The sequence below is a fragment of the Lolium perenne genome, chromosome 4 (assembly GCF_019359855.2).
Source record: "Lolium perenne isolate Kyuss_39 chromosome 4, Kyuss_2.0, whole genome shotgun sequence".
Taxonomy (NCBI): Eukaryota; Viridiplantae; Streptophyta; class Magnoliopsida; order Poales; family Poaceae; genus Lolium; species Lolium perenne.
Genome location: NC_067247.2, coordinates 212,995,332 through 213,006,973, shown reverse-complemented (window position 1 = coordinate 213,006,973; position 11,642 = coordinate 212,995,332). Strand labels below are relative to the sequence as shown.

General features: G+C 49.6%; 1 protein-coding gene across 1 annotated transcript; it reads right to left on the bottom strand.

The window, feature by feature from the left end:
* Nucleotides 1-372: 372 nt before the first annotated feature.
* Nucleotides 373-10,302, bottom strand: LOC127295050 (uncharacterized). The gene is made up of 7 exons (XM_051324964.2): nucleotides 9,711-10,302; nucleotides 8,741-8,884; nucleotides 7,535-7,607; nucleotides 7,323-7,428; nucleotides 7,134-7,230; nucleotides 801-896; nucleotides 373-708 (listed from the first exon to the last, which is right to left on the bottom strand). Exons 1-7 carry the CDS (start codon nucleotides 10,239-10,241, stop codon nucleotides 565-567), a joined length of 1,191 nt encoding a protein of 396 aa, XP_051180924.1. The 5' UTR covers nucleotides 10,242-10,302; the 3' UTR covers nucleotides 373-564.
* Nucleotides 10,303-11,642: the final 1,340 nt, after the last annotated feature.

Sequence of the window (11,642 nt, the reverse complement as noted above, 5' to 3'; positions counted from 1 at the left end):
AGACTTCCGCTCCAGTCTCAACATCCTCTCCAGCCCCGTTTCGACTGCGGGGGTGTTGAATAATGTGTGTTTCAGTTGTAACCTCTACCTCCTATTCTGTCGGTAGGACTGCTTCCACCTCCCTGTAATGCGCCACTCTCTCTATTCTGCATAGACTGTACTTAGGCTCCAGAGCCCTTTGTGCTCCATACGACAATACAACAACGACTCTTGTCTGTCTTCTGATTTGTCTTCAGAAGTGTTTTCGCCATATAATAATTTTGTTGGCTTGCATTTATTACATGATCTAGTTTCACTTTGAGCCGGCTATTTGGTACCATATGACACTTTGGAGTGGATGATCTCATGAGAACAAATCGTGCGACGCAGGGATTCAATGGAAAATGGGCTGAAAACTTCACCACATTCTGCGTAAGGTTACCACTCGTGCAACTATATTATAGTACAAATTTACAGGAATCGGCTCTTAATCTCTGAGCGGAACCAAATACTGGGCAATTTGGGAGCAAACAAAGGCAAAGATGTCCCCGGAAAAAAAAAGGACCACAGTATTCTCCGACCTTCTCAATCTGTAGCGAGCGGTAGTTCATTCTTCATAACTGACTCAGCAGGATTCTGCTCAGCCCACACCGCTGCATCCTGGTACCCAAGCTCGTACAATTTGTCCAGAACTTCATCTTCAGCAGGTTCCAGAGCCCAGTTGAACAGCTGGAATTCGTTCAAGAGCATTATAATGGTTAGTTTTAGACCAAACCCCATGGGCAGTTGCAAAAACTTGCACTAATGTGAATTTCTGCTACCTGTCGCGGAGTAGCTCTGTTCTCTGGATTGCAGTCTGGACTAATACCAATGCCTTGCAGTCCTAGTCTGCTAGCTGGGAAAGCACAGATGCGAACCTACAGCAATAGATATACCGGTCAATAATGAGCATCTTAAAACAAACAGTCAGCACGGCACTTGGTACAGATCATGTGCAATGAAACTAGACTATGTGGGCGGAGTGCTACATTATACTGGTTGCGCCATTGGACATTGCATTGCGCTAAGAGTAATGGACAAAAGCCCCGGCTCGCAAGTCAGGAAGAATATCAGGCCAACTTATGCCTTGCTCTGTCATATGTCGAAGGAGAAGCGCTTGGTTAAGCACAAAATATAGATACTATTTCAGTGAAGTATATGGGTATGTTCAGTACAAACAGAGCATAAACAAGTGTACTTCAGAATGAATATGCAAAGAACCATTGGCATGGAAGACACATGTTGCAGAATCATTTTGAATGGCAAATTATCAAACGGTAGCAGAGATGCCTTCATCCTTGGGAGCAAGGAAGGAAATTCCTCACAGCATAATCAAAAAGCCTCTAGATGACTCCACGGGCGATCCTTCCGAGCCGCCCAACGTGGAGGACCTCGCGCTGCCAGCCCACCCTGACTTCATGGATGTGTACATGCCGCCGGTTGACATGGAGGACTTTGCGCACTATGGTTTCGCCTTCGTCGACCCAGAGAGCCCGAACAATGGCGCGCTGGTGTGTGGCGCCCTCCTCACCTACGTCCACCGCGGGCATGAAGCGCGCATGGCCACCTCCGCATATGGTGCCCACCTGATTGCCTTCCGCACTCCTCAGAGCCGCCTCCGTACGACCCTGGAGGGACCGTTCCCCTTCCAGGAGCATACGGTCTGGTTTGAGCACCACGAACACGCGGAGAATCGCTCGTGTTTTGAGCACCGAGGGTTCGTCTCGCTGTCGTTGGTGGGCTACCCCGTCGAGAACTGGAACAGGAGGCACATTCAGTGCACCGTCAGTGGGTCCTCCAACCCATCGCAAATCGAAGAATTCTGCCTCACCGGCGCCGAGTTTACTGCGGTGGTCATCATGGGGAAGTACGATGACTACCACGCCATTCCCGACGAGCTCCACGTGAAGAGGCACGACGGTGTGATCACCTTTGTCGATGTGTTCCGCGTTCGATGCTGGGACATTGGCAAAACTTCCGACGACGACCCGCCTCACTCGCCGCAGTACAGTGGTGGCGCCTGGGGCCTCGGCGCCGGCGGCGGAGGAGGCCCTGGAGGCAGCCCCGACGGCAATGGGGCTGGACCTGCAAGTGGTGGCAGGTCAGCTGGCGCGGGACCAAGCAGAGGCACTCCCTTCGAGCCGGGGTCCCTCTCCAGGTCGGCTCGTCGACGCGTGCGCCGGGATCCTTCGCGGCCCTAGTGCCTGCTCGCGGATCCGACGCCGCCCCCGCTGCCAACGACGACGAGCTCCCTTGTGACCTCGCAGACGCGCCCGGCACCACGCCATTCGCGATGATCACGCCGGTTCCGTCTGCGATGGAGGCGGAGTAGAAGAAGACATCTACAATTGTGAAGTTAACTAACTTAGTCGGAACTACTGCTATACACTAGTCATCCCTACCGGCACCACGCCGTTCGCGATGATCACGCCGGGAGGCATCACCAAACCAGCCCAGCTGCATGTCGCGGTCTCTCCAGGTTTCTTCCACCTCTTGGTTGTGGGCCCTGCTGGTGAGCTGGGCTTCTTCCGTATCCGGCGGAACTATGGGCCGCAAGGGATGGTCGTTGGGCCGCAAGGCCTGCTGCACGTGAACCTGGCTCGATGGGACTCATCGCCACGGCGACAAAAATCGCGGTGCGCCCAACCGCGCTCTCCACCAACGTCTTCGCCGAGGCAGTGATCACATACTCTCCTGGGCTCGTCCTCGCCAAGCATCTGCCCCCGTACCTGAAGGAGCGCTGCCCCATGGTCTTGCCGCCAGCGCCTCGCATGCCCATCGGCGGTCCCATCCGCCGTGGCCGCCGCACTGCGGCTACCCGCTTCGGCCCTCTCCAGGCGCCCCAAGACGAAGCTGACGACGAGACGGGGCCAAGGCGCAGCAGAAGGATCAGGGACGGAGCCGTTGGCGGATACCAGGACATGACGACCAAAGCGCGTAGGCTGGAAGGAGCTCCCCCGGCGAAGGGGATGAGCGACATGCCTGTGCCATTCCTGCCCGCTGCAATGCTTCGAAGCCTGGCCCGTGGTTGCAACCTGCCCGAAGATGCGCTGAGCCGCCTGGCGGCGGCCTCCCCGGTGATCGCGGACGTGGACTGATGCAGCCTCCTTGGCTACTTCAACCGCTCCGGGCACCCGCTCAGGGCCGGCCCATAAGGGGGGGCAACGGGGCGACTGCCCTGGGCCCCTAGGAGGAAGGGGGCCCATCTCAGGCAGTATTCAATTATAGTAGAGCAGGTATATTTCTGTGCTAGTCGTTTAGGAAAATAAAATTGGCCCAAAGCCCACCGCGTAACAAGAAGACATGGATCGTAATAAAATATCCACTCAATCGGTACACTGCTGCCTGCCCGACTGTATTCCCATCGTTAAATCGTCTCCTCGATCTCCCAAATTCTCCATTCCCAAAGAGCTGCGCCGCTGCCCCTGGTGCCTTTTCAAATCCGTGGTTGCTGCAGCTGTTAATGGACATCAACAGCACTATCTTGCTCCCCCAACCATCTCTCTTTCCATCTCAATGTTCTAGTTGTTCCCCATCCACTAGACGTAGGAGGCATCAGAGATTGTACGTCTCCCTCGCTGACTCCCTCCCCTAAACGCGTTCCCCATTTGATTTGTTGTTAAATAGCCCGGCTCCACATCTCCAATTCTACCCTTCTTAGGTCTATTCTTCACTGGATCGGATAGAGTGAGAGCAGAATAGGAGAAGAGAAGGGAGACGTCGTGACAGGGACGAGGGAGTGATCTTCACCTTCATCTCCGTGTTCATCGGGTCAAAGGAACCTATATCAAGAATTCGACATCGAGTTATATGCCCATATCTAGGTGTTGTTATTCTCTGAACTGACTGTTTTTCTGCAAATTGGAAGTTCAATTGTCGTTTTTTGTAATGTAAAACTAGTAGTTTTTGTAGGAAGTTTATGTAGGAAGCTTTGAAGAAGTTAATTTTGGGCGAAGAAATTAAAGAGCATACAAACTGATGTAATTTCATCATATCTCGTAGTAGCGCTAAAGATTTATGTAGCAATCAGTTTTGATAAGGTTGTTTGTTTTGCACATAAATATATGAAATGATGGTATTTTCCTGCCACTTAGAAGATCAATCTTTTCTAGAACTATATTATTTTCTTGCTATTACTATCATTATGTATTCCTCTGGACAGTTACAAATAAAGTTTTTTAGTTCAAAGGTATGTGCTATGTAGTGGGTGATTTTGGAATACGGTGCATTCTAACTTTTTTTTGGGTCAACGAGGGTCCTTTTTTAATCTCGCCCCAGGGCCCTGAAAATGTATGGACCGGCCCTGCACCCGCTCGGCGTTCACGCCGACATTTTTGCTCCACCGGTGCCTGGATCATTACCGCCACTCGCCTCTATGTCGTGTGCTCTACGACTACCCCGCTTATGTGTGTGCTGTGTTTGCGTAGGCAGTGTTGTCTTGGGGGACGACGATAAGTGCACCGTAGTTTAGCCCTCTGTCTTAGATATGTCTCCCTCGGTGTTGTACCTGCAAGAAACTAAGCTGACGGCGCCCTCTAGTTTCAAACTTCGCTCCTTCCTGCCGCGCTCGCTCTGCCCACGAGCTCGTGGACGCCGTCGGCGCCTCGGGCGGAATCCTGATCGCATGGGATAGCTTTCGCTGGACCCTCGTCTCGCGTCACGCTGGCTGGTTCTGTCTCACCACAGAGCAGCGGTCCGCTGCCGATGATCTCCAGTTCTTCGTCAACAACGTCTACGGCCCCTGCGACGACACCGCGTGAGACGACTTCTTCCTCGAGCTGCGCGGCCTCGTGACCGTGTGTCGCGGTCCCTGGATGATCGCGGGCGACTTCAACATTGTGCGATGGCCTGACGACCGCAGCAATGCGGCCTTCGACGCTGGCCTCGCCTCAGCCTTCAACTCCGTCATCGACGAGCTGCTGCTGCAGGAGCTCCCGCTCCTCGACCGCAGATTTACCTAGTCCAACATGCGCGACCAGCCCACCCTTGTGCGGCTGGACAGAGCCTTCATCAACCTGGAGTGGTCTGCTATGCTTTGCAACACCACCCTTGGCTCCACGGTGCGCGCAACCTCTGATCATGTCCCGCTCGTCGTGTCGGCGACGTCGAAAATCCCTACACCGTCGGTCTTCCGATACGACAAAGGCTGGGCGCTCGGTGCAGGGTATTGTTCCCTGGTTGCCCACGTTTGGGGCTGCCGCTGCAACCAACTGGCCGACCCTGCCGCACGTCTGGCCAAGAAGCTCAAGTGGGTAATCAAAAAAGTGGGCGCGCGTGCAGAAGAAACCCAATGATGTCATTGCTGCATGTCGTGCGGCCATCCAACTCCTGGATCGGCTCGAGGAGTGCCCTTGGCTGTCGGCGGCCGGAACGCTGTTGTGATCGTTGGTGAAAGAACAACTCTAGCGTCACCTAAAGTCCAAGTCCCTCTACTGGTGTCAGCGATACTCCATCCGATACTGCCGGCTGGGTGACGAAAACACTCGGTTTTTCCATGCATGTGCCTCCGCTCGCCTCCACAAAAACACCATTCACATCCTCCACGATCGGGGCCTGCCTGTCTAGAACCATCAGCAGAAAGAGCCCGTCCTCACCGGGTACTACTCCCCCGCTCATGGGCTCGCGCGTGCAGACATCCTTCGACTTTGACGTCGAGTCCATGTACACGCCCATGCCAGCCTTGGCGGCACTGGAGCTGCCTTTCTCCATTGATGAAGCGCACGCAGCTCTGGCGCGGATGCAGACGGACGCCTCCCCTGGGCAGACGGTTTCAGCCCTGGTTTCTTCAAACGTTTCTGGCCAGTTATCAGACAGGACATGTGTGATCTGCTTGCAACCTTTCATTCTGGAGCCACCAACCTACAGCCCCTCAACCAGGCGTACATGGCTCTGCTGCCCAAACGGGATGACGTGGTTACTGCTGATGGTTTTAGGCCGATCTCGCTGCAAGGAACAGCTGTGAAAATTCTCTGTAAGATGCTCACTCGAAGGATCCAACCACTGATTCCCTCGCTGGTGTCCATTGATCAGTCTGCCTTCATCCACGGAAGGAACATTACTGATAACTTCGCGTATGCTGCGGAGCTGGTCCAGTGCTGCCACAAACGCCGTGCGCCAACGATCTTGAAGCTGGATTTCCGGAAGGCGTTCGATTCTGTGGACTGGGGAGCCCTTGATCGCATTCTTAGGGCTCGAGGTTTCGGCGATTTATGGTGCAGCTGGATACGCGCTATTTTGGAATCTGGCCGCACCGCTATCCTCCTGAACGGCGTGCCGGGGCGGTGGTTCGACTGCAAGCAGGACTGCACCAGGGCGACGCCCTGTCGCCATATCTGTTCATCATCGTGGCCGACGTCCTCCAGGAGCTCATTGGGGGGGACACCTGTCCCTGCCGGCTGCTCTACCCGCTCGTTGGTGACCTATCTTGTCCGGTAATCCAGTACGCTGATGACACTCTCCTGCTCTGCGCGCGGATGAAGACCAAATTATCCGTGCCAAGGAGCTCCTCGACTCTTTCTCGGGTGCAACCGGCTTACAGATAAACTTCCCAGAAGTCCGCCTTCGTGCCTATCCATGTCCCTGATGGCCGATGCTTGCGTCCTTGATTGGGTGCTCACCTGCGGCCTTCCCTCAAACCTACCTTGGCTTGCTACTCATGGCGCGCAAGCTTCGCGTTCAGAATCTCCAGCATCTTGTTGTGAAGGTTGAGAAACGAGCGCCGGGCTGGAAGAGCTCCCACCTGAACCTTGGATCTCGCTTAACCCTTACCGACGCCATCCTGTCTGCCCTGCCCACCTTTGCCATGAGTGTTATCCCGATGCCGGTGACAACAATTGACCACAGGCCACGGCGAGGCATGCTGTGGAAGGGGAAATCGTCGTGCTCGGGCGGTGACTGTCAAGTGGCCTAGCCGTTTTCACGATGAATAAAAGTGAGAAAGGACTTCAGGTGGGGGCTTTTGCCTCCCAACGTTGAGTTGTCAAAAAAAAAAGCCTCTAGATAATTATATATCATGCAGAACTCTAGATTCCAAATTTATAGCATGCAGGCCACTCTAATAGTGCTTGTGATCACAATAATGTTGCAGGAACAGAAAAAAGTAGTTGTGGATATACTGTTTCGGAAGCAGAAGTGGGTGGCATAAACAATGTAAGCCCCCCATCAATGCACAGCCTGTTACGGAAGAAAGTTGCAGGCCTGGGAGCTAAATATCTGAAACAAGAACAAACAAAGCATCCCTTTATTAAGAAAAATATAACAAAATACGTAAGTACAGTGTTAGGAAAGGTTAGCATGGGTCTTACCCAGGAATAAAAGAGGATGTAATAACTGCATTAATCACATCTTCTTTGGAGTCAAATTGGTCAACCAGTAAGCCCGTAGGCCTCCAGGACAACTGAGTAATAGCAACTGTACGAGAAGAATATCAGTTTCCTTAAAATGACAAAGTTACAAATGGTAAAAAATGCACATAGGAAGTATGGAGATGCGACACTAGTATAATATGAAGCTTTACCACGGATCCTTCCGTTGCACCTGATGTGCAGATCATCTGGGAGAAACTTTTCCAGAACATTCTTGAGTACAGCCTGCACACACAGAGGATTACATGGTGAAACATGTCAAATTCAACCAGCTAATTCAGGTAAGAACTAGTGCTCAGATGTCAGATCTTTTGAACATTAACATATTTTTCTAAGGACGTATAACAAGATAGCAGGTTAGAGGTTACTCATCACCATTTTGTGTCACTACTTTACTTGAAGAGGAAAACATGAATTTAATCTTGAATTATTATAGTAAAACACCAACTGACTGGCATTCAATAAAATGCAACGACCTATAATAGTACAGCACATCCCCAGCGGAGTTGGAAAATTAGTCATGAATAAACCATCACTCACATAGTGTTGGTATAATTAACCCATTCAGGGACTCAAGAGTAGGCATTTGGCACCCAATGATAGATGACAAATATAATTTGAAGAGCGAAAAAATTTAATAGCTAAGTACTCCCTCCGTCCCAAAATATAAGGCGCCCAAGGATCAGTCAAAAGTCAAATCTTGCTAACTTTGACTAAATATTTAGAAAAAATATCTACATCTATAATATTGAATGGGCACATTAAAAAATATTATATGGTGAATCTATAGATATTGATTCAGTGTTATAATTGTTCATGTTTTTGTCTATAAAACTTGGTGAAACTTAGAAAAGGTTGACTTTTGACTAATCCTTAGACGCCTTATATTTTAAGGACGGAGGGAGTACAATTTTTATATTAATTATTTTTTATAAATCAGCAGCCCAAGGAAATACTTAAAGGTTAAAGGAATGCACGCAGCAAACAGATGCACCACAATAGATATGCCCCAAGCATGTCGTTTCTGCCACATTGCATAGAAGTCACCAAAATACATGATAACTCATGGTCATACCCTACACTGCTGATGCTTATGAATCTAATTTGACAGTATCTTAATATTTTTAATATTTTAATATCTAATTCCTATTGTTGCATTTAGCAGATAAAAATCATAAAACAGCACAATGGAAGAGTTTCAGTTTGTTAAGAAAAATGTGCAAATCACTAATTTGGAGGAAATAATTCAGTATGAGCATTCTTCTGGATCATTTGCTTCCTTACCTTACCTTAACCACACAAGATTCAGTATACTATACATACATTTTGCAAAAAAATATAATAAACAGAAAACATACCTCAAGGCGAAATGCAGTCCCTTTACTCCGGCAGTTCTCAGCTAGAATCTTGGTCACCTGCAGAGCCTCTTGCATTGTGTTCCCGGATGCAATCACTGCACAGATTATGGCACCAGCTGATGAGCCAGCTAACGGAGTTCTTTCCTAATGCATGTGCGGAAAAGGTGGAAAAAATTATAAGAAGGTTTCTACAATAAAGACACAAACACATAAGTGATGAATCACACAGATATATGACTTGCCATCCAGAAATATGGCATGCCCTACCACCAAGGTTTTTAGTATCGAGATACTAGGTGGTATCGTTTTTCCATCAACAGATCCATATCATAGTATCACGATACAATGAGATATCTATTTTTCCAAAATATAATCGACTTGTGTATTAAATAAAATAGTTACCTAGTAGCACATTTTTCTAGGAAAACGTAGTGGCATGTCATATTGTTCTTGTAAGGGAGTGGTATATCATATTCTAGACTTGGAGCATGCATTCCAACACCACAAGATGGATGGATAGGTGGAAAATAATATGTTTAGTCTACAACAGGAAACCACTGAAGTGATTACCTGCTTATAAGGTACAATGATGTCAGCATGTTAAGTAATTCTTTGATTAGTTTTAACTGATGTGTGGTATCGCTTGTCGTAGAAGTATCAGGATACAATCGATTCAAGGCATGGTATTGCACCAACCAGATTGGGATACACAGTGTGATATGTATTGTTTCAATTCGGTAAGATCTTAGTTTCGTAAGATACAAGAATCTGTATCACGATACTAACAACCATGCCTACCACCTCGTACTACAAAGCAGGATGAGATCAAGAAACAAGCAAGGCAGTCTGTAACCAATAAAGGCGCTCAATTTCGTGTAGACTAGGTACAGTGGCAGAAATCACAATTCTGCCGAGCAATCTGGCAATACATGATGATGTATGCTGGTGAGGTGGGGATAAGGATGCATACTGTGATGTAGCCTTTCTCGAGGAGGTACTGCGCGGCACCGATGTGGTAAGGGAAGAGAAGCCCGGCGGCTGAGAAGCTGAACCCGGGGCTCGCCGTCGCCAGCTCCCGCCTCTGCCTCTGCCGCTCTGCCTCCACGTCCTCCGGTCGCTGCTCCCATATCACCCCCTCTCTGTCCTCCACCTCCTCCACCGGCGCCGTCCCCCTGCCCGCGCGGACGAACATCGCAGTCATACCCAAGAACAGCTCTCCGGTTCTCACTGCGAACGACTTCTTATCCTCCGGGGCCGGCGGAGGCGGCGACGGCTCGGGGTCGCGGCGCGCGGCGGCGCGGGCGAGGAGGAGGCGGAAGCGCGACGCCCGTGCGGAGGCGCAGGCGGAGGCCGAGGGAAGAGATGGAGATGTAGAGGGTGGCGAGGGTTTGGGCGTGGGCCCAGAGGCGGAGGAGGAGGAGGAGGAGGAGGAGGAGAGGAGGGAAGCCATGAGGTCTCGTCGCCGGCCGACGAGAAGGCCGCGTGCTCTCGCCCGGAGCATACGGTGCTGCGTAAGCTCGGATTCTACTACTATGTCGTTTTGTGCGGTGGAAATCCTAGCACGGAGTAGATTTTTCTTAGATGAGATTTGTTTTTGTTTTCACGTATAGTCTCAGTTAATTCGGAAACCACGATATATGTTGGTTACGGGGCATAAAAGAACTGCTCGGACCCATAGCCATACGCCATACGCCATACGCCATACGCCATACGCCATACGGCGTGGGATTCAAGGACCATCTTTGCACCATGGTGTACAAGAGCACATCACCCATTTCATTAAACTAGTACAAATGCCCGTGCTTTGCCAAAAATGTCATATTTTCGCAAAACTTGACTTGTATATATTTAATATCGAGATGTACGTGCCGAAGTTTTTGTTCATAATTTTTTCAATGTTTAAAATGTATTTTTTGGGTGGCAGGTACATATGCATGATCAAAAGTGAATCTCCAATGTTACATAGTCTAGATTCTAGAAGTCATTTATACGGTACGCCGTGTATTTTTTTACAATTGAACTATGGTTATCGATGCTACATCTCCTTGTATAAGAGGGACTGAGTTCTCGACGAGTGCTCCTTTTGGGCGACTGGCGATATGCCGTGATAAATCTTTCTTCCCTCTTCTCCCCCAATCTTCTATTCTTCTCCTTGGATCTTTAATCCTCTAATAGATTCTCCGGTTAACCTTCTCTCCGGTAGCCTTCTATCGAATTTGTTCAAACAAATCCTCCACCCATCTCTCCGTACCAGGCGACTGTTTTTCCCCAACCCAATTCAATCAGCCAATCCAATCCATCTCCAGCTCCCCAAGTCCTGATTCTTCAGATCCAGTGTTGGGCAAGCAGATTCTTCAGATCTTGTGTTGTTGCAAAGCTGATATCAGCCGCTGTCCAGCCAGACAATCTCCTTGTGCTTTGGATGTCGGAAGATCAAATGCCCAGATCCCCACGGGCGCCATGAAGGCGATTGGATGGAACTGTCAAGGCACAGGCAGGAGCCTCGACAGCTCCAAAACGATGGACTACCTTGCCAGGTTGATGTCATCCACCAGAGCACAGGTAATCTTTGTTTCTGAAACTAGAACCTCTAAATATAGGCCTGCTCAGCTTAACAACCGTTTTAATGTTGCGGATAGTTTTGTGGTTCCTTCCCAAGATCTTTCGGGTGGGCTTTGGCTGTTATGGACTGATGTAGTTCAAGTAGATGTCAAGTTCGCCGATCATCATATTATTCTAGCATTAGTTGTTCATATTGCCACTAATGTGAAGTTTGCTCTGGTTTGTATTTATGGGGACCCTCACCATAGGCTCACTAAAATGATTTGGGATCATATTTCAACTTTTGTGTATGATAATCTGGGTAATCCAGTCCTATGTATGGGCGACATGAATGACATCA